This window comes from Meleagris gallopavo, chromosome 3 (assembly GCF_905368555.1).
Source record: "Meleagris gallopavo chromosome 3, MGAL_WU_HG_1.1, whole genome shotgun sequence".
NCBI lineage: Eukaryota > Metazoa > Chordata > Aves > Galliformes > Phasianidae > Meleagris > Meleagris gallopavo.
The window spans coordinates 73983834-74007368 of record NC_139406.1 but is presented as its reverse complement, the minus strand read 5'-3'; the positions used below and the strand labels follow the sequence as shown (position 1 = coordinate 74007368).

Genomic DNA, 23535 nt, shown 5'->3' with positions numbered 1-23535 from the left:
AATTGAGTCTCAGCTGTGTGGAACCAGGCAATTAGACACTCAGCCTCCCTCTTAGCATGCCTCTGCTGTCAGCTTAGCAGGTCTTCCTCCATCACCTGCTCCAGCCCCACATGAGAGGTGAACCCAGCCCTCGCTGTTTCTCCTGGTGTGGAGCTACAGCAATGCTCCCTGTGTGCCATGATTTGCAGAGGTTCCCACAGAGGTCAACATCAGCTTGCCTACAGATCAAACTCCGAGCTTCCTTCTCCCTGTCTCATAATGATGGGAGCAGGATAGGTGTAGTCAAGTCCAGCCATGCTGTTTGGGGTCAGTGCCTGTGCCCCAGCCCATCCTGCAGCAGGACCAGCTCCTGGGTCAGGAGCTACAACTGGTAGCACTTTACCACCATCAGGGACAACAAAGGAGAGTGAAGGGAGGGTCAGCCCTGAGGCCAGGTGTTCCATAATGGGCAAACCTATACGCAGCCATGCTGGCACCATTCACTGATGCACCACAACTTCCTGTATACGTACAGAAGAAGCCCAAATTCAAGCCCTCATCAGTAAGAGCAATGAGCAGTATATTTAAGCAATCTCTGAGCAAATGTCACATGAGCAACAGCTCCTGAGGATCTAGTTGCCAAGTTCCCAACAGGAATATGCTGAATTAGTTGCATTTGCTTTTGTTTCCATTAGACAAATGTTTCTATTTGTCTCATTACATGACAACTCTCACAAAGCCGCCAGATAGCTCCTGCAAGATGCTGTTTAGTTGCCTCATGCTGGTAGAGACGAGTTATACTAGTCTGAGGAAGTCAACCTGCATCGTTTCAGCTGTTATTATTTCATCAAGGGGAGAACAGAGGTTGGCCTCACGCTAGCCAACTCCTGCCCTGTCTTGTCTCATTCCATCGGCACAGCAACTCTTTTTATCAAGGATTCAGCTTTCATTTGCATAAGAACGTTAATTTCAGAAACAAACACCCAGATTAACCCTGCTGTACCCTCCGGAAAACTCCTCTGTGAGGGTTTGGGACATTTCCCTTCTGCTGGCTCACAAAGGCAGAATCCACAAGAGCAAGCTCCTCTGTGTGCATGGCATTCTGCACCTCTGCTTGAGGAGGGGCCGCTCACTGTACCAGGTGCCAGCCTGCAGCACACACGTGGCTGGTTTGCTCTTATCCCAGCCTTCATGCTTCTGCTATGAGCTGTGCAGAAAGACTGCTTTGTCAAGCTTAATGAGATATTTATTCTACATTTGATCTCTCCATTTAAAGCTTAGTGACTGCCCTAGAAAGTTCTGGTTCTCAGAAATCAGTATTTTTTTGTAAGAGAAAAATGGAGGCCTCAGCTAATCCACGCTCCATGAAAGGAGCACTATGTCAATTCTTGTTACCAGGCAGCTCCCTTTCCTGTGAGTCACACACTCTTAGATATTCCTCAAGGCTTTCTGCTCCCTACTGTCATCCTTCCTGCTGTTCCCTTTCAGGCTTCTCTCCTCTTTGACACCATGTAAGGACACAAGGAGCACACCAGGAGGCCCTCTGGCACCTTCAGGAAAGATCTCCTTGCAGTGAAGGCCTTTCCCCACTTGGTTGGTAATTTCTACCAGAGATACTCTCAAGCTGTCTGCATGGCTGCTGTTTGTCCGATCCCTGGGCACCTCCTCCAGCACGCAGCTATGGGCTTGGAACAAAGAGAGAAGGCCAAGAAACTCAAGAAGAGAAAAGAAGGTCACTGAGCCCTGCGGCTGCTCTTCACGTCACCACTGCCATGGTCAAATGGTTGGGTGCGTCTGTGGAAACACTCCTCTCTGGGCCATGCAGTTCTGGAGGAGGCAAAGTAAATGGGTCACAGGGAGGTGCCAGCTGCCACTCCTTGCATGTCAGCAGAGAATGTTACATTTCTGTGAGCTTTACATAATCATTTCTGTAAAGAGGGAAACAGCTATATGTGTGATACATTTTAAGGTTTTAATGAATTGTTCACCAAGGAGTTTATCTGAACAGTAAGGATTTTAGCATGAGCTGTGAATATATAAGTATAAATGATTATAGAATAATCAAAATATTGAGGCTAGTCTGATTTAAAGCTCATGCTAACATACTCTGCATGATTGTGTTCAGTCTAACCAGAAGACCATGAAGTTTCCTTCATGGTCCACTCTTGGAAAAATAAATAGACAAATAAACTCCTAACTATCTTCTGTTCTTGTGCTATCCTGTTAGCAACATTTCCTTCAGCCATATCATTTTGAGCTTCTATAACCTACAGAATCACAGAATCATAGGTGTTGGAGGAGATCTCTGGAGCCCAACCTCTGCTACAGCATCTCCCTGCAGCAGTCACACAGGAAAGCATCTAGGTGGGTCTTGAATTTATCCAGAGAAGGAGACTCCACAGCCTCTGTGTGCAGCCTGCTCCAGCGCTCTGTCACCTTCACTTCTTATGTTCTAATGGAACTTCCTGTGTTCTGGTTTGTTGTTGTTCTCCCTTGACCTCTTGTTGGGCACTATTGAAAAGAGCCTGACCCCATTCACTTGACTCCTGCCCCTTAGATACTTGTAAGTATTGATGGGATCCTCTCTCAGCATTTTCTCGTACAGGAGATGCTCCAGGCTCCTCATCACCTTTGAGGCCCTCCTAGGAGATCTCTCTAGAAGTTCCCTGTCTTTCTTGAACTGAGGAGTCTAGACATGGCCTCACCCAGGCAGACTAGAGGGAGAGCATCATCTCCCTGAACCTGCTGGCCACACTCTCTTACCTCTCTTCTTCCTCATCCCTTTCTTCAGCCTGTATGTGGCTACAGACTGTCTCATAACGGTATATCCTCTGTTCTTCGCAGAGCAGAGGGTCAGATGACAGCAGGAGCTGGCCCGCAAATGCACAACTGAGGTCCTACTGTGGTCTGGAACTAAGCTTCTGTGGGGTGAGTACTGTGCAGAGGGAAGCTGGCATCTTTCCCTCAAACAAGGTTTCTGCTGCTTAGTTTGCATTTTTGCTTTGAAGGAAAGCAATACATTGCGAGGTAAAGTTTTCCTTAAGAAGAGGAGTTTGGATAATTCTTGAGCCCTTCACCTTGCAGAGAAGGGTCTTGTGGCCATAAGCCTTTGTTACAGGTGCCTACTTGCTATCTCAGATTAAGAGAGTAGTGCTCTTTTTGCAGGCCTCACGTATAGCAAATAAATCCAAACTAAAAATATATATGTACAAAAAAACCTGTAATACTAGAGAAATCTTTAATCTTCTGTTGCAAAATGTTAAGTCATTTGAGATGTTATCATTGCTCTGAGAGGTGCCTCTGGTTATAACACTGACGCAGGGATGGGAAACTCCTTTGGAAGGGCCAGGACATGCCCAGCAGTGGCGGTGCGTCACATTTCCTGTTATCTTGGGATCTTTCATTATATATGACGGGAAAGCTGTGCATGCCCTTGCTGTGGCTGCAGCCTGCAAACCAGTGGGAGGAAATTGGCGGCATTGGGGCTGGGGCTGCGCTGCTCAGTGCCACTCCTGGGTGCTTACATGGGGAAAGCAAAAGGCAAAGCAGATGGAGAATAGAAGCATGTTCAGCTTCTATTCAGTAAGAACTTTCTTGAGAAGGAGAGGGTAAGCTGTCAAGGGGGTTATTTTTATACATTAAAAATAATCAAGAGAAGTGCGGAAAATAAAGTGCATATGTTAGCTAATTTTTAGCACTACATATTTCAAGGAGGTAAGGCAAATAATAGCAATGGCCAGAAATTATTTCAGGTCTCTTCATGATGTCTGCCAAGAAGATGCCCACAGACAGCTCTGTTGCAGTGCAGATTGGCACTTGATCAAACCAGCTCTCTCCCAAACCCTCCCAACCTGAATGTTTATTGAGCTGCTATAAATCCAGTGAGGATTGCTTAGAAAAATTGAGCTTGTTCAGCTCTTCTGGCTAATGCATATTAATATCTTGAAGGAAAGCAATACATTATTTATTCAGGAATCAGTGATCATCCTCTCAAGCTGCAGAAAAACTTTGCTGTGAGGTTTCTGGGGAAGTCCCAGCACACAACGCACCCAGGCAGGCAGCATCCTGGGCATCCCTATAGCCATGCACCTAGAGGGGCTAATTCCTGGCAGAGTTATTCCTCATGTAGAGGAATCTTATATATATAGACCAAGTTTCCTGGGTGATCTTTTGCTGGGACTCACAGAGTGCCTCACCTCTGCTGGGATTGAAAGGAAGATTCTGTAAGCACCCAGTTTCACCTTCCTTATATCATGACCTTGTGCTCACAAAGGACTTTAAATCACAACTGTAAGATACTACTCTGCCCAGTTTGATAGCTCAGCAATATGGCATTTCTACTAGTTTGTTGGCAAAAGAAACAAAGAAAGAGGAAGAATGATCACAGAGTCACAGAAACACAGAAGCACAGAATGGGTTGGAAGGGACCTCAAAGATCATGAATCTCCAACCCCCCTGCCACAAGCAGGGCCATCAACCTCCCCATTTAATACTAGACCAGGCTGCCCAGGGCCCCATCCAATCTGGCGTTGAACACCTCAGGGGACGGGGCATCCACAACCCCTCTGGGCAGCCTGTTCCAGCACCTTACCACTCTCATAGTAAAGAACTTCCCCCTGACATCCAACCTAAACCTTCCCTTCTTCAACTTAAAACCATTTCCCCTTGTCCTACTGTTATCTACCCTTTCAAAGAGTTGACTCCGGTCCTGTTTGTAGGCTCCCTTTAGGTACTGAAAGGTTGCAATGAGGTCACCCCACAGCCTTCTCTTCTCCAGGCTGAACAAGCCCAGCTCCCTCAGCCTGATTTCGTAGGGGAGGTGCTCCAGCCCCCTGATCATCTTTGTGACTCTCCTCTGGACCCTCTCCAATAGGGAGAGGAAGGGCGAAAGGCAACATGAGTTCCAGACTTTGTGTATGTCTGCAGCCTGCACAGCTCAACTGTGTCCCAAAGGTAAATGTGTGAGTGGAGCTCATGCTGATACACCCAAGTGCAACACACAACATCTGAGCAAAGTTGCTTGTGTTGCCTGCCCCTGCTTCTGCACGCCACATCACATTTCTCAGATAACAGTGAGTGAGGTCAGCTTGGATCATCTTTATGAGATCTTAATTAACTCCCATGCAGCACATTCTGCCTTGCCACCAGCTGGGCTTGCTGCAATCACCCATGGAGCTTTGCTGTCCAGTGGCAGAGCTGCCCCTGCTCTGCGTGCACAACCTATGCTTCAGGACACGGTTCCCTTCACTACAGGGCTGTTGTGTTATTTCTGCTCTGTATTCCCTTTGTTAAATTTCCATAAAGCTGCCCCCAGCAGCCTGGTGCCACCTCCTCCAGAACCGGAGGTGCTACTCCCTGACCCAATGCAAGCATCAAGCCTCCATCACTGGAAAATGTTCCTGCTCCTGGGTAGAGTCTTGGTTTGTTCTGCCTTTGGAAACCATAAGTCCTTCCTAATGGTGCTTTTTTATCACTACACAACACGGTACATTTATAGCAGCACTGCATAATTAACAGTTGCTCTTATTTGCTGATGACAGATATCTGCTCTGATCCTCATTTGTTTTTCTCGTGCTGCAGTTTTGGGCTAATGCAGATATTGCCAACAAAAAGACTACTGAGAGTTCATTGGCACCTAAGAGTTTCTTTGGTTTTATTTCTCTTGGTTATTAAAAAAACAAAACACCTTACCTCTAAATGATAAAAAGTGGTTAAGCAGCAGAGTTTAGCATGCTTGATTTTCCTTGCACTTACAGTTGGATTCTCTGGTATCCAGCAAGACACATGTGAGGAAACCAACTGACCTTGGCCAGCCTGGTGCTGCCAACAGAACGTAAGTGTTCATACAGGAGACCTGCCAGTGAAATCCAAGTAGCTGTGATAACACTATGTATGGAACAGAAAAGATAAAGCAGAGGAAAGTATGTAAAGCCCAGTGAGATCTGAGGCTGAAGCTGAGCTCTCCCTGCCCATGGCAGACATGTTGCTATGCTGGTCAGGCCCCCTAGCAAGGACAAGCCACTGGGGCCATGCTTCTCTGAGGAGAGAGCCCTCCCAACACCACCATCATCTTAACTGCTGCCTGTGCCTGATGGCAGCAGGGAAGGACTCAGAGCTGCTCCCAAGTTAGTGAGATTGCATGGGCTGGGCCAATGCACTGTATGGGCTGGGCAATGCCAGTAGATGTGCTCAGAATAAATTGGACTTTATAACTTCAGTCAAAGACAAAGAGCAGGGCTGATCTCTAGAACAGCAGCTAGCAGACCACAAAGGGAGGCTAGCAGAAAAGCTCAGTCATCAGCTTCCAAGAGCTGTGACAAGTCCTGTGGATGAGGAGCTCAGGGACCAGGTACTGCATTCTTTTATGGTGTACAAGCTGCGGGCTGCGGGTGAACGATGCACCTCTTTTAAATTCACTTGTGGGCCCTTTGGGAAGATTCAGACAGAAGCAGCGACATTCAGAGCAGCAGAGCTGGGCTGGGCTCCTTCCAGTATTTCTGTCTAGCACATAAATGGAGAGCAGACCCCAACAGGCCAAGTACAGCTGTTGTATGAGCACTCGCCCTGCACCTGATGCTAATGGAGCTGTGTGCATCAGTGGAATGTGGCCCACAGCATTGCATGGGATTATCTCCTTTTAGAAGCCTGGTGAGCAAATCAAAGGTCAGAAATTCCCAGTCCCACCTTCCTTAGATGTTAAGGAATGATGTTATTCATAGCTGGCATTATCTTCCATAGTACATCTGTCATTATTCAGACGGGCTGGCCAAGGCCACACTGTGATGTGTGTCCTCCAGCCACTGCCTTCCCCATTCAAAGCCAACTCTTGAAGAGAAGCAGTGCGGATGTTATTGGAGACCAACTCCCCAGAGGGGCCTGGGTTTAACTCCTCCGGGCTCTGCCACGTCTCCAGTAAAGGCCTGCATGACAGGCTGGAACATGTCACTCACACCAGAATTGTCCAGCCTGGTGTCAGCCCTTTCTCTGAAGACTATAAAATGTTTTTTATGGTTATCAGATACTTTGGGGAAATTACTGGCACTGAGTTGCATATCCTTTCTGTGGTCTTTCCACCACAGTGTAACAGAACAGCTGTTTTCCTCCTTTGGGGTTTGAGTAGTGGGATCTTGAGTCCTTGTTCTGGAAGCCAACTGACGCTTTTTGGTCAGAAGGGCCACAACACAACAGTGCCAGGCCAATAACCTTAGTGCCACAATCTGCTGTCCCCCTGTCACAAGAGCTGCAGGCATGTGGGAGCAACCAGGCTTTCTCCCATGCAGTCAAGTTGGATCATTTCTGCTCCAGTAAATCCCACCTAAAACACTTCAGGATTCACTAACATTAGATGAGACACAGTATGCAAGTATGCTAGCAGGTTTAATATCCTCTTGTCATCATGTTTTGACATAACTGCTAGAAATAAATATTTTGCTCCAAGAAAGCTGTTGGTTGACGTGCTCACATTTTTCTACCACCCCAACCCTTTTGCCCAGGGCAAGATGATGATGTGTCGGGCCTGTGTATTGCATAGCATGTCCTAGATGGACTGAGCACATCTAACACTGCCACTGAGAGTGAAGCTGTCCCACGGCTGAGGGCAGGTGATCCAATGGGTTCAGAGAAAACAGGTGCTGGTGAACCTGGCAACTGTGCCCTTCGCTGATTCCTCAGAGTTGTCCTGTGATTCTTCCCACATTCAGAAGGAGTTGACCAAAGCCTTTTCTCTTGCCTGTGCTGAGTAAGCTACACATGAAGGTAGATCCTTCTACCTCCCCTGATTTCCCAAGACAAACATTTCCACCTTCTTTACAGCCAGGTGTGGCAAAAAACCACCTCCAGTGCTGAGCCAGCAGGGCTATGCGTTCCTTCCCTTATCACTACTGTTTGCCCAAGAGCCTCACCTCGAGCAAGGAGAGCTGCAGGCCTCCAGCTGTTCTGAGCACAAAGGTCATTAACTGGCCCAGGCTACGGTCTAATGAATGGAGTTTAGAGCTACGCCAGGCTGCCAGGTTAGAGAAAGGGATTTGAGCTTCAGAGCCACTATATCAGCCCAAGCTCCTCCACAGCCTGTGTTCTACGCACAGCCACATCAAGGTTCTGATGGAGGCTTTCAGGCTGAAGGAAGTGGTTAACAAATGTCTGGCTTTAGCTGTTACTTTGTGGAAACGTTGCCTACCTAGGCATATGGTAAGAGGGATCCAAAGAAGGATTTGGTGGAAATCTGGAGGACTTCTTGACATAACTTAGTCAGGACAGAGGCTCCATCAGGACATCTGGGCACCATGAGACCTGGACCCGATGGCCATTGTGTAGGGCAGCATATCTGCCCATATCGCGCATGTCCATGGCACAGTCACAAGGCTCTCTGTTTGAAGAAATTGGTGGAAACCATGGCAACAGACTGGGATCTGATACATGGAATCTCAAACTAATTATAAATGGAAAGCCATCCTAGGTGCCAGCCTTTGTACTGGTGCTGGTAACTTTTTGGAGCAAAGCACTATTGTGTTCAAGAAACATTTAGATGTTGGGACATGGTTTAGTGGGGAAATTTTGGTGATGGGTGGACAGTTGGTCTAGATGATCTTGGAGGTCTTTTCCAACCTTGGTGATTCTATGCTTCTGTTCATCACTAGCTCAAGCTCTTCAGTTTATCAAAGAGAGTGGTAAAGAAAACATTTGATAATGATCTTTACCTACATGATGAAAAGATTTCTCACATCAAAGGACTCTTTATGGTATCAGAGAAGAACACAGAAGCAACAGGCCTGGGAGATTATTTACAGTTTAAATTTATCTTACTAAAGGTGCATGTTTTAAAATAGGGAGCAGCTGAAGTGAGCAAGGGCTTGGGCTGTGCTGGCAGCCCTCACTGCGAGCTTTGCACAGCTGTGCATGCCGGGACACAGGAGACAGTGTCAGCAAGTGCCCAGGACAGCTGGTGTGGCAAAGGGTACAATGGAGACATGGGAGCAGGGAGGCTCATGTGAAAGACAGCAGGGACTGGAGTCTTGGTTTGGGGATGTGGAGAGTGCAGAAGGCAGGCATTGGGCTTGTACCTCTGGCTGAGCGTGGATAGGATCAGGTCTTTGTTCTCTACCTTGGTCTTTTTGCCTATGGCAACAATGTAAAAGATGTTTCCCTACTGGAACTGACATGTAAGCCTCCATTTCAGGCATTTCCAGCTCAGTTCATTATAATTTTTCAGCCAAGTTGTAAGAGCACAACCTTTCAAATTAGTTTCACAGATCAGCAGTCCTTAAAGTCTTGATTTTTTTATTTTACTTTTTAAATCAAGTAGTTTAAATGAAACATTTAAATTGTTATAGCTTATGTATGAAGTCTGTACCTAATGATACCGCATAACCAGCTCTTGCTTCTTTTCAGCTTTGAGACTCTCCTCTATGTGTTATTCTCTCCTGCCTGACTAGAGATATGCGCTGAGGGTTTTCACAGAAGCATAATTCATTCTCTTTGGTTTTCTCCTGCAGTTTCTAAGCAGAAGCCAGGCTAAAGGACAGAGTGAAATAGCAGCCCTTTGCCTGTGCTGCTCAACACCAGCCATAAAGCAGGAAAAGGGATTTCCGTTCCTCCCTCCCATGGCACTCTGAGTGTCTTAAGAGTAAGCTTAAATCTACTGGGACATGACCATGGGCTTCCTATATCCACATAAGCGCAGCACCAGTAATTCTGACTCCACCTCACTGCCCTGCAAGTAACGTGTTTCACCTCTGCAAAGCCGTATGTAGCCTTTTGGTACTACTGGCTGCTTCCAGACGTGTTTTCTGCTCTGTATTTTCACAGCCACATTGCTCTGCTGCTGCACTGTGTGCACTCCGGGATCTTTTGCAAAAAGCAATGGGATCCAGTCAACTGATGTAAACCAAATAATTCCCATGATTTCTCTTGCCAGGTCCCATTTATCCACCAGTGTTTGTGACCTAGACCTCAGTATGTTCCAAGTGGTCAGCAGCTGGCAGGAAGCGTCAGCAATCACAGCAATCCTCACAGCTCAGTTTGCAGCAGGCTATTTTGGATTCCTGCCTTTCAGTCATACAGGGACTTCAGAGTGCGGTTAATGGGGTATTTAAGAAGGAAAAAGTTGAAATCTGACAGATGTTTTTCACTGAGCTCTTCCTGAAGCAGCAGACTGCTGGGGCTGAGCCAGTGCTGCAGACCTGGGAAAACCTGCAGCATGTAGTGCTTTTGGATGTCCAAGGCTGCTTCCTTCCAGGGGGCACATCCTGCAGCACAGCCCACTCCTGCATGCTGTGTCCTAGTGCTCATTCTGGGATGCATCATTCTGGGATGCATCCTTGGCCTCTGCTTCCCTGACCACAAGATTTCACACACTATTTGGACAGCAGGAAGAGCTTCCCGCTCTTCTCAAGATGAAAGAATGAAATCTGCTCATAGATAACTAAAAGGCAGAGGGAGAGGCATCTCCAGGATGTGCAGCTGCTCAGAAGCACAGACAGAGAGATGCACCACCCTCCTCGAGGCTAGAGGTGAGCTGTGAACAAGGCTGGCACATTTGTAAGAGATTTTAATTACAATTGCACATTTTATTATACACTGGCATGGTGTGAAGATGTTTCATACAGGTATTAAAGTGTATCTTTAGGACATGAGGGAAACATTGGTATTTTTATTGGAAAATCTACAGATACATTGCCTTTCATGATAAGACAAGGATCTCAGCATGTATGAGACTCAAAAGCATGAATGGAGTGCACGTGCAAAATGGAAATGAATGCATGAGATTAATCTGCATGCATTTGAAAATAGTAGCAGTACATAATGCTGTGCACAGCTAAAATCTATTTTAAACTGTTTATGTAGTACGGAAGTGTATGTTCTCAAGGCCTCCAGTTTGTCTGTGTGGGTTGGTCAAAAAAGTTGTGACATGCTGAGAAAGGCATTTACGCCTTGTATTCTTTTTTTTTTTTTTCTTAAGCACAAAAAATGCAGGTTTAAAAGAGGAGAACCTGCAAAATGCTTAGAGGTCATAAGACAGTTGTTGCCTGTGCTCTCCAAGACATGCATCAGCCTCACCAACCTTTGAGCAACTGGATCTCACAGCTACTGACTGCCTCCTTCTCTGTCATTCCTTGTGAGCTTTTTCACTCAAGCCATCTCTTTTTTTGTTTCTCGGAGGATGTGGGCAGCTCCATGTCACATCCTTTCCTGGGCTTTTCTCTCCCTTCCAACAGAGAGGAGTGTTACTGAAGCACCTTGCAGAACAGCACACTGTGCACTGAAAAATAGCTAGTTCTGCAGAAACATGCAGAAAGAGGCATATCTTCACATGTTTAGAACATTTCTTTCTGCACCATGTGTGTATTGTGATTTGGTATCATCTCATACTGGTACAGAACTAAAAAACTAGGCAACCTGAAAAGTGAATATGTGGTTTTAGATCTCATGCTTTTTTGTCTGTACCACAATAGCAATATTGGGCGAGCCCATGAGATGTCAACTTTCCAGCTGGAGAAAAGTAGCACATGGCCGTTGGAGAAACAGGAGTCAACATGGTGTCAGGGTGCAAGCTGGAGATATGAGAGCTGGAGCAGTGGCTGTGCAGAATGCTGTTACAGGGAAAATAACAGTGTACTAATGCATGTAGGAGAGAAACATCTATATGGCAGAGAAAGGGTAAGTGAGCAAAACACGATCCTATCAGAACCTTCAGCCATGTTAAGTACTGCTGCACTATCATATCAAAAAACTAACTGGGGAAAATTCCAGCCTGCCTGATGCTCTGCAGGCCACCATGTCACCTGGCCATGCAATTCAGCTGATCTACTTTTATACCAGCTTTGCATATTCTTCCCGAGGATACTGGCTTTCAACCTTTAGCTGCAGAACCAATCTCTTCTTTTTCATGTTCCTGTTAATACTGGTCTGCATCCACAAAATTAATGAAAACCACCACTGACAGGCCTGGAGAATGTCCCCTTCCCTTTCCTTCACTTGTTAGATGTGCCAGGGGTCACGGTCAGCACCAAAAGAAATTGCTTGATAGCCACACTCAAGATGCTGGCATGCATACTCCCCACAAGCAAACAGTAAAGGGCAGCCCTTGGCCACCAGCCAGTGATTGGATGCTGGGATGAGGTTTGATCAATGCAGTGCTGGATCAATAGAGAGCACATAAGAAAGCAAGCAGCAAAATGATGTGGCAGGGAATGCCATTGAGAGGGCCTGGCAGATGCCAACAGGAACTGATTCAGAAGGGAGATGCAGCCCCACCCATTCTGCCATAAGCAAACTTTTGTTTTCAAACTGGGTTTAACAACATATGTCGAAATGTCAGGTGCTGTGTAGCAGGGAACTGTGCCGGGGACACCAGTCACTTTAGAGTGAGATAGCCCAGACTAACTAGCAACAAAAGTCAAGTGCCAACAAGTTGCTGTTGAGCACAATGGGTATTTTGATATAATGCCAGAAAGTGCATCTTTGTCCCTGAACAGAAAATGATGGAGACATAGAACTCAAAGAGATGCAAAATAAGCATGACAGCAACTAACAATAAAGACTAGCAGACAAGAAAACAAATAAAATGATTAAGAAATAATCATACATAATTCCACCCTTTGTTCTTAAACTTATCTGTACACAAAATAAGACTGCACTAAAAGGTGTGGAATTTCTTATACTTCTGTGATATAAAGCTCTCTTACCATCTTATTGTGAGTGATTCCAGCCCTTCTCATTCACTCCTTTTTAGCCTGCTGTTGTTCACCACACTGATGCTTAGCCTTAAATTAGAACATTCTTTCTGATCAATCATGCCATCATAAAAAGTTAGACCTTCTTACTTATTTACTTACTAATCTTATTTGGACGGTACCTAAGGGCTTCACAAGAACTAAAATGCCTGATCTATAGCAAAAGGAACTATTTCCTCTCTATATGACATCACCACGCATTTCATTGGATTCTAACGTCTGAAACATTTCTGTAAGGATTGGCTTGGACATAATGGTAAGCTCCTTGCATTTGGTCTACATTTAACTGAGAGAAGCATTACTGATTTTTACTTTATTTTAATGCAAAATATTTGGAAAAATCCATGGGCTTGGAGAGTTCCTTTTAAGCTAAAAAATAACAAACAATCCTACAAAAATTAAAGGAGCGCACAGAAAAAAAGCAGAATATTTCTATTTATTTGCAAACATTTCAATCTAAATTTTAACTTTCCTTCATGTACTCTGGCTTGCTTTACCTCACATGGGAGTAGCACAAAGCACAGGAAGTCCAAAGCCAGATAATCTGCAATTACAACCACTTCATTCTGACACAGCTATGCGAAGCATCCCGCACACAGCCTCTCCACCAGCTCACCATATCCGCCCCGCATCTCTCTGCTGCCCTGCATGTGCACTTGTAAATATTCCCGTTGGTGTGATAAGTTGGCTTCATGCAGTGAATAAACTGAAAAATTATTCAGAGCAAACGGGGAAATTTTCTTTTTTATCTTCATAACAAAAATGCCAACTATGGAGACTCATTCTTTTTTTTTTCCCCACAATGGGTTCAATTTCTTAATGCTCTCTTTACTATTTACTATTGTCTTAATTGTAGAACGATGATTTGGGCAATGTAGGAACCATGCTGCAGCGCAAAGGCAACAGACAAAGCAGCCAGAGGGAAGGTCGTGGTCCTCTGTGCCACATGAAGGGCTCAGTTCTGCTGGCAGCAGCAACAGAAATTCAGAGAGCAGCAAGAACTCAGCAGTCAAGAAATGCACGTTATAGGAAATTCCCATCCAGCCAGGCGTGCAGCAGTGCCCAGTGCGGGGACACAACCCTGGACAGCAGTCTCCAGTAACAGTGCTGAGGTCAGCAGCAACCCTGAAGCAGCATCAGCCAGGAGAAAGGCCACTTGTTCACCTGGCAGTCTTCTTTCTGATCAGTACAAAACCATATTCTGAAAGCCACCTGCTTCCAAACTGCCCACCCCTCCCCCCACGGCCCCGTAACCCAGCCAAGTACTGCTGCAGGGATTCTCAGATGCTTCTCCCGTCTCTCAGAAGGAAGGGCACACACCAGTCACCCAGCCTGACCTCTGTAATATGTCAACCCCTCTAACTCCTGTGTGCACATATGGGTGACACAGGAGCACTCCAAGGCTGCAGGCTGGCTGCCAAGCCACAGCAGCTGCCTTCAAGGAGCAGAAGCTGTGTGGGAGCAGGAGGACGTACATCCTCAGTCGCTCCTATTTCTTGCCGGCGTGCAATGAGGGAAGGCAGGGACTCTCGGCCCTCCTTTGGGACATGTGATGTCAGCAGAAAGCCATCGCTCCTTCGCCAGCACCGCTGGCACCTCAGCTCCTGTGACCCAGCATCCTCCCAGCCATCTCCCAACAGCCATCCCCTGCGCAGTCTGCTTTGCGCACAGCCCTGTACCCTTTCCAATTAAAGAGACCCGCTCTTCTCTCCTCTCAGCCCGTTCTTTCAACCTAACTCCCCCATACTCGGCACGGCCCCGTACCCTGCCCTCAAGCTCTCCTCCCACACTCTCTACGCCGTTCCTCCCCGCCTCAGCGCGGCTATTGATGCCGCACTGCCCGCGTTATGTAACGGCGCGGCGCGGCCATTGGCCGCCGAGGTCGGGCGGCGCGGGCGCTGAGGTGGGGCCGCGCATGCGCAGCGGTCGCTCCCTTCCTCCCTCCTCCTTCTCTCGGGCAGCGGCGGCGGCTGCAGTGGGGCCGCGCGGAGCCGTCTCCTCCCGCTCGCCAAGGCCCCCAGGCCGCGCTCCCAGCCGGGTGAGGGGAGCGAGGCGGGCGGGGAGCGGGGCCGGTCGGGGTGCGGCGAGGCGGGCCGGCCGACCGACCGACCGGCCTCAAGGGGACGGGGGCGGCCCGGACGCAGGCGCGGAGGCCTACTCCGCCTCGGGCCTCGCCGCCGGGCTCCGCGAGCGAGGGGAGCGGGCTGCAGCCGCGCCCGCCGCCTTCCCGCGCTCCTGAGCGCCCCGGCCGAGGGGAGCCGTGGGGCGGTGCGCTGCGGCGCTGCGGGCGGGCCGGCCGGCCGCGGGGTCGGGCCCGGTGCTGCTCGGCGGGGCGGCGGAAGCGACTGCGGCGCCGCGCTCAGGGCCCCGGAACCGCCCGCTCCGCTCCGTTTACTGCAGGGAGCGGCCCGCGAGGGGCACCGAGCGCTCCGTCCCGCTGCCCGCAGTGCGTGCTCTCGGTCCGCGGCGCGTTGCTGTGCGTTCCCGGGGCGCTCTTGCTGGTTTATTTCAGAACAGCGGGCCGGCGTGCTGCGCTCCGGGAGGGTGTGCCTGCCAGCGGGAGCGGCGCCGCTCTGTGCGGTGCGGGTACGCTGACTGCTGCGGGTGTGCGCGGCTTCTTATCTTCGTTATCGAACTTCAGGATAGATCTTAGCCGCTTTCTTAGTATGCTGATGGTTCGAGTAATCTCAATTTTCCAGTAATTAAGTATTTATTCCACGCATTCCAGCTTCGTTAATGTAACTTGCGGCATTTAAATGCTGCTGTTTTTCTGCTTGCAGGCATCGTAGGGAGGTTGGTATGTTTGAGCAGATGTTTTTGTTTGTGTTTCCTTGTTTGTGTCATAACTCAAAGCATCAGTTGTCCGATGCAGGGTTCTGTGACTGACCTGTTGCAAAATACGAGTTATGCTCCTTTCGAGGGACCGACATACAAAGTAACACACAAATGCTCTTTGGAAATTTCTGTCAGTAGCCCCTACGTTCTGAAGGATTTCTATAATGCCAACAAAATAGAACCAAAATAAATTCCGCGGTTCCTTTTAGTGTGAGGCCCTGGCTGGGATGTTTCAGAGTCACTCTAATATCTGCTGAAACTGAAACACAGGCTGGTGGTTTCAGTTTAACTTATCACTGCTTCTTGTGGAAGCTGTGAATGCCACGTGTATTTCTGTATGCTTGTTAATAAAACTGGTGTTTTCTTGTGTTCAGACAGATTTGGTTAGTGACGTAGAAGGACAATAGCTATGGAGTTACTTGGACTTATGAATTTCTTTGGAGAAAGTGATGAGGAAAGGTGAGGGAGCACTGAAGCTGTAGTGTGACTCTTCTCCAAAGGGCTGGGTAGTGGTGTTATACACCATGAAAAAATGGGACCGTGGCCTGGGTTTGCAGTGGTTGCAAGCTGTTTTGGGTCAGGACTGTCCTGCTCAGGGTCGAGCACTGTGATGCTTTGTGTCCGGGAACTTATGCAATACTAGTGAATTTCCAGATGCAGACAAAGTTTCAGAGAAGCTTCCATTTATAAGAGCTGTGCTGTGCTGGAGCTCAGTGTGCAGAAGGGTGAACAGCCTACTCGGTGGAAGGTCTCTGTCCTTGTGGGAAGGACTGTGTGGCAGACCAGTTGTGTCCGTGCAGTGTGTTCTCCTCAGCAGCAGACGCAGTGCATAGAGGGGCGATAGCCAGTCAGCCAACCTATTTATAACATATAGGCCTTAATAGTTGTCCTTGAAAAATCAGACTTCAGTAGCTGTCCTGACCTTGTATAGTAGTAAGCCTGGTAGTAAGCTTTTTTTTTTTTTTTTTTGAGAGGCCCCACAGCTGGATTAGGCGTGGGACATGAGGGACTGTAGGGAAGATAATAGCTGGAAGTGGGCTGCTGCCTTACGTAACCACAGTCTGAATTCTGTTCTGCTGGTGCACTTGAATCCTGCCTGGCGTCTGCTCTGGGGGTGGGCTGCGAGCTGAGCTGGGTGTCCTTGTGGGCTGCGTGCAGGTGGTGTGCTCCTGCTGCAGAATATGCTGCTCTGCTTCTCTGTGAATTAAGGTTTTTGTACCTTGTTTCTGTTTGTGGTGAACCTTCTAATGGCAGTTGGCAGTGGTGTCAGCTTCCTTTGTGCTTCTGGGTCATGTAGAATAGTGGCTTCTGGTGGAGGCAGCTTTATGTCAAAAAAATATGTAGGCATGCCTGTAAAATCAGCTGAAAATTGCAAAGGTGGCCACCTCTAAAAACGGCCTTTGATAAAGAAGGATGATGCATCATTCTTACCATTCCCGATTCCAAAGCAGATTATAAACAAGTACACCAGAAGACAGCGATACAGCTTGGGGAATAGTGATAATTTCCTTTTCTTGAAACCTACTCCAAGTTCCAAAAATAAGAATTGAGTGTCTCTGTTAAACGTTTTTCAAATTTATATGTTGAAACTTTTTAAAGGAAGAAGCCTTAGAATGGACTAGAGAACTATTGTGTCTCTTCAGAAAGCTACTGAAACCAGAGGGACTTCACGAAGTAAGGAGCTTGAACAGTTGCCTGTTGTGTATGAATTATGGGAGTTGTGGGTCAGTGCAGGAGCAGAGCACATGACTATTACATTCAGTTACGACTTCTGAGTCAGCTAGCAGCAGTAGTTTCTCACACTTGCAGACTAAATGTCTTCTTTCTGTTTGTAGATATGGCTCGTGGACAGCAGAAGATTCAGTCGCAGCAGAAAAATGCCAAAAAGCAAGCTGAGCAAAAAAAGAAGCAAGGGCATGATCAGAAGGCTGCAGCCAAGGCTGCCTTGATATATACCTGCACTGTCTGTAGGGTAAGAGAAACTGAAGACAAATTATTATTGTACACAGATGTGTCTGTAGTAATTGAGATATGAGAAATTGTGAGAGGCCATGTACTGATCTGTTTGAGGTAGTTTTCTTGCTTTTTGAATTGCAAGAATCAGTGGGCACTGTTAGTATGCCATCTAATGCATAGAAGGTTTGAGAATACTTCCTGATCAACCTCTAGATAGGCCATCATACAGAACAGATCTTTCTGTCTTAACATCTGTGGTTATCAGTGTTAATGAAGAGAGGGAAAAGTGATATTACGTGGTGCCAAAAGTTTTAATGCAAGTTCAGTATACATCAGCTTCTGTTAGAATAGATGTCCTAACAGGAAATCAGAAATTGGAGCACTGTTTGGGTTATATTTCCCTTCTGGTTGTTTTTCCTGTGCATGTGTCCATTTTGGAACTGAAGGATTAATTCGTTATTTTCACTTAAATGGTCAGTTTTAGGATAGATTAGGAAAGATTTGTCACTTTGAGGGTCTTTATTAGGGTTCCAAATTAGGTTCACAAGTAAAATAAAGCATGGGGGGATAACAGGTTTTGTAGTATCCTATAGCTCTTGTACTGCACGTTAAGTTAAATGTCTCTCTTTAATCAGACACAAATGCCGGATCCCAAGACCTTCAAACAGCACTTTGAAAGCAAACATCCTAAGACTCCACTTCCTCCAGAACTGGCTGATGTTCAGGCATAAAGATATCTACAGGTCATTACTTTTATCAGATAATCATTTAAAAATTAAGGTATATTATCACTTGTTTTGTTTTTTTTTTTTCTTCACTCACTTGGACTTGAAAGATGCTTTATTTTTTTAATATAGAAATTAAGTATAGGTTAAATTTATGCCACTGACACGTTCTTACGTGGTTGAAATGATTGTCATTGCATGGAAGATCTTTTGAAAGGAGGTACTGACATTATTTCAAATGGTCGTCCTTAGAGTTGTAGGAATACCTTATTCTTCAGTTACTGCTTTGAAATGTTAGCTTCTACAGTTCTTGCTTGGAACAAAATATTTATGATAAATGTGCCTGTTGTTAGAAATCACATAATGAAAGCAGAATTGTTTAGTGTATTTCTAATGATTCAGCCTTCTTTGTTCCTGAAGTTATGCAAGTGAATGCAGGGTTTCTTTCTGTATTCAGATACAAGATTGAACCTCTATTTTCTCTCTAGGAGGTTTCTTAACATCTAGTTAAGATGTTGTTAGATCTAGTTGTTAGATTGTAACCGAAACAAGTTACAATTAAAGGCTGGAATAAGGTGAAAAACAGAGTTGCAATATTTCTTTCGCTCTGAGGTAAATAGCATTGTGTAACAGTTCAGTTTAACTGAGTTATTCTTATTTTTTATAGGTGAAATCATGGCACCTATTGACTCTTCTACTGTCAGACCTTACATAACAAACCTGCAGCTGCTTTTCTAAAACTGTTGATCAGCAAAAATGAAGGGGCTACAGAAACATTCATATTTTTATGCTGTTCCCTCTTGGGCTTCATGCAAAGACAATTGTGGAAATGTACAGTTGTGCCCTCTTTGGAAATCCTGAAAAATCAGTCCATACTTGTTATAAAAACAAAAAATTTTTTACAATTGTAATTATATTGATGTTCATATTGTGTAAAATAACTCATTTAATAAAGTAGTACTTTGATTTTACAATATCACAGATTAAATGCTTGTAGAAGTTCTGTTTTAACTTTCTGCATTATCTGCCTTATAAAACAATAAAAGACAAAGTGGAATCTTCCCCATCCTGCTAAAACACGAGCAGTATCATTCCACTGAAAGTAATGTACATTACAGTAAATTAATTTTAACGTGAGAGGGAAGCTGCTCAGATTGACGGTTCGGTTTGGTGCCTGCTTGGGCTCAGTCACTAATGTTCAAGTTACTGACTCAAGAGGCACAGCAAGCTCCCGAGAGGCTGCAATAGTATTGTGAGACTTTGTTCTACGGTTTTGTCCTGTGTATTGGAGTCTATTTCTACAAGCCATTTCAAAATGGGATTCCTGTACTGTGAGGGCTTGAGCTAGTTCCTTGGAGTCTTGCACTGGAGAGACTCTGGTGATCCTTAATAGTTGGTAGTTGGCTGAGGAAGCTGGGAGGTGGTAAAGTTTAATGCTTTTCCGTATGCTGGCTTAAAAGATGCTCGCAAATATTAGTTTAAAAACAATTCTCTTAGTTGAAAATTTAATTTGAGAAGATTTCTGAAGTTACTCGAGCAGTCAGCCACAAGTGTTCACTCTCAAATGCATCTGGTTATTTTAGTAGAGGCTCTTGAAGAAATACGCAAAATAGCCAGCCATTAATAACCTTTCCTTGCAACGAGCCTAAAATAAGCCTGTTAGAAAAGAGCCAAAATAACTGAAATGATATGACTAGCTTAAGAAATTGCATGTGATTAAAGTTGCATTGACAAGAAAAAGCTGGATAATAACTCTCCGGCCAAGAGCATTTGAGAAGCTAAACATAATTAGCCTTTAAGTGTTCTGGGCTCAGTTCTAATCCCAGATGTACGGTGCAGAAGTAGTGGAAAAACATCTGATTTGTTCTGGAGGATCTGCTATACAAAAAAACAACCTATCTTTGGCATTTGGAGGGGCTTATTCAAGAGCTTTCATTTAGAACTCACAGTAAGAAGCACCACTAGAATTGCTGTGATTTATTGCGGTTACAAGAGACGTAAGAATTCTGGCAGTCCAAGTAACCCTTACTACACAGCAGAACTGTACATCTGACCTTCACATGGCTTCCTGAAGTCTAGGACCATAGTCTCAAAGACTCATTCACTTAAAAGAATGCACTTGGTATTTTATTATATAAAGTCAAAGCCTTTGTCTTCGTCCACTCATTTGCTTTTTAATGAACTACTTCTGTGGGACTAGCTTCCTGTCCTCTTTGCTGTGACAGTTTCTGTGTAAATACTTATTTTGACATGAAGTTTCTCTGTATTATAGTCACTCCAGGATAACCTGAATACCACTTAACTTTTATAGATAATGTTGTTCTCCTCTGTGAGTAATCCACTACTGCACTTGTACACCTGACATCAGAATGTAACCCTTCATATGATTTTCTTTGATGTTATCAATAAGTATATCCCAACAATCTGGTTCCCACAGAGTAAGAGATCTGCTGTATGGAGGAGAGGTTCTTAAATGTTCTGTTGCTGTAGTTTATCTAAAATACGAGTGCAAATGGATACAAATGTTTCTTGCACTGTTTGGTAATCGGTAATCTGGTTTTACTCTGGAAAATGTTCTGGGATGTATCCCTATAGTTTCATCTTGAGGTGAAGTATATGTTCTATTCTTTCAATTCAAATTGTGTAGCATTAAATAAAATGATTTTGTTTCATAAACACACTCTCTTAATGAGCGTTCAAGAGCTGGAAAGCTGCATCAGTAGCAAGATGGTGAAGTTAGAATTGTATTTTCAAAGCTGTGTGATGCCCAATTAGAAAACACCTTATGAAGTACTGTTTTTTTCTGTGTAGCTTCTAGAAGGCAAGAGTGATCCTCAGGTCATTAAGACCCCTCGTTACAGTAGCTGCAGTCTCAAATATAGGAACAAGTGAAATCTACAACTGAACTGTTTTAAAGGCTTTATGAGTGTAGTGGGGATGCCCTACTAAATGAGGGAATAGTTCTTATTTAGGATATCTGTGATATTCCTTTTACCTAAAAAATCAGAGGAAGGACTAGGAGCCCTTCACCTTTTCCTGATCTGGAGAATGACACCCTGTTATCTGGCTAAAGACACAGTTGTGCATTGTAATGTGTCTGATTAAAGATAATAAAAATAAAATGTTAAATGTCATATTTTCTGCCTGCTTTTAAAAACAAGTATTACTGCACTTAGAAAATTAGTGTCGTATCTTTGGACAGTCCTGGGACTTGAAGCCATCTAACTTTAAAAGAGAAAAAAATCAGCATGGAAAATTTCCCATGTTCCCATGAGAAAGATTCATCTTTGTGTAGTGGCAGTTTTTAGGTGAAGTACTGGTGTGGATATCAGCTGTATGGGTGCTTGTGGAACAACGTTAAGAAATGATTGGGGATTTTCAAAAGCCTACATCTCTTTTGGGAATCTCTGAATTGCATCTGAAATCAAATTTTAGCAGGGCTTCAAATGTTTGTGAAAAATTCTGTCTATTCCCAGAGAGTGTGTTAGCATCTGTAGTTGCAGTGAGGTCATCTCAGGGTCTCGCAGTAATCAATATCAGCAGTTTTGCATTTTGCATTGCCTGGAATTACAGAGGTAACGCAGAGGTACAGACGCTCAGATTTAGCCTCTCTAGGAGATTCAGGTTTCTTGCTGTCAAAATGCTGTGTGAAAAATCTGAAATAGAAGTGGAAGGCGGTTGCTATGTATCCTTAAGGAAAGAGCTGGCTTTATGCAGTGCTCTTGGAACGCCCCTGGAGACTATCCCCTGTGGTTATTTGCTGTTAAGCTGAAAACGCTTCGGCTCAAGTAAAGCTAATGACCAGGGCTGTTTGCAAAGCACATAGTAATGAAGGAATTTGTAGCTTTTCTGTAAACTGCATTGAAGTATTTTCCTATCTTGATAAAATGAAGTAATGGATAGAATTTCTTTTATTATCAGACACCAATGGGCTCGAGATCTGTTTTGTTTCCTGTTTTCACCAAAGAAAGTTGGGGGGTATCTGGTTTTCCTAAAAGGATAATTTTCCTGAAGGCTGACCAGTGAGGTCAATCAGAATTCACAAAGGCCAGCTTGTATTTCTGTCCACTCAGCCCTGTTCTGCTGTATGTAATACTGGGGCCTTGATTTACCTATTTAGAACCTGGCAGCTTTTGCAGTGGACTTTGAATTCAGCCCCAAAAATCAGCTTTGAATGTGTATACAGTGTGTGATTTTCCATATTTTATAGTCATCAGCGATGCTGCTGTAGTCCAGACAGTGGAAAGGTGTGAAGTTCTGTCAAGAATTTTCCTATCAGTGTTTTGAAAATTGTTTGGAAATTTTTAGTGCATTCTCTACTGTCTTTTTTTCATGTGGTTAAGGTACAGTAGAGACAATGTGAGGGAGCTGTGTTATCAGGTAGTTTTCAAAGGTAGAATAGTTTGGATATATATTTTCTACAATTCTCTGATGTGGTTCTTAGCAAAGGGGTTTGTGGGAAAGGAGGAATCAGCATTTGTCCCAACATCATTATCCAACACAAATCCATTCAAGCAGCCTCAAGTTTTTCAAGAAATACAGCACAGCTGTCCTCTGAAAAATACTGTCCACAGCATGTATAAAGATCAGTACAACACCGATGGGATGATGAAAATATTTGTGTTCCCTGTGCTTAGCTGTTACTAAACTGCAAATGATGCAAATATAAGTAAATGTAGGAGATCTTTCAGAGAAATAAGGGCTAAGGGAAATCTCAAAAAGCTGCGTAGTCCATCTCCTTGCTCTGAGATTGGGTCAGTTCTGCCAACACTGGAACAATTCCTTTTCTTTCTTGTTCTTAAACGCTTCCAATGAAAGAGATCCCATGACTGTGTAAGCAGTGTGTACCATTGTTGAGCCCCACAACTGGAGGCTCTTGCAGTAAAAGTTTACTGCAGTTTGCAGTAAAAACCCTGCTAGTTTGGTGAATTATTTACTGTTACTGGCAATAGATGTGACAAATAGTGTCCTCATTTGAACACGGCTGTTATGTCCTAGTAGTCTTCAGTAAACCCAGGTAATTCGTGCTCTTCATAGTACATCTTCTAAGTCTAGAGATTGTGCTCTCCTCTGGGTCCTTCAGTCTGACCATGTTCTTAACTCATGTTGTCCAAAATGTGACCCAAAGTGTTGACAGAGGCCAGCGCAGTGTAGAACTGGGACTTGCAGACGTCAGTTCTATCAACACACTGGAACTGTATTTGCCTTCTTCCAAGCACATCACACTGGGGCCACCCTAATAATCTCCACTTTCTGTCTATGTATTTAATGCATACTTAGTCTTTAGTAGGCCTCAGACAAATCTACCA

The 23535-nt window shown here is 45.0% G+C and overlaps 1 protein-coding gene across 3 annotated transcripts; it reads left to right on the top strand.

Moving 5' to 3' along the window:
- The first annotated feature begins 14613 nt into the window (after nt 1-14613).
- ZNF706 (zinc finger protein 706) lies at nt 14614-20902 on the top strand. 3 transcript variants are annotated; one of them, XM_085221501.1, is made up of 4 exons: nt 14614-14748; nt 17381-17517; nt 18137-18244; nt 18894-20902. In XM_085221501.1, the coding sequence occupies exons 2-3, from the start codon at nt 17383-17385 to the stop codon at nt 18230-18232; spliced, it is 231 nt and encodes a 76-aa protein (XP_085077627.1). In that variant the 5' UTR covers nt 14614-14748; nt 17381-17382; the 3' UTR covers nt 18233-18244; nt 18894-20902. The 3 variants fall into 3 exon arrangements, with proteins under 3 accessions (XP_085077627.1, XP_085077628.1, XP_010707483.1); XM_085221502.1 differs by lacking the exon at nt 14614-14748 and adding an exon at nt 17196-17219; XM_010709181.4 differs by lacking the exon at nt 14614-14748 and having other exon boundaries at nt 18137-18281.
- Nucleotides 20903-23535: the final 2633 nt, after the last annotated feature.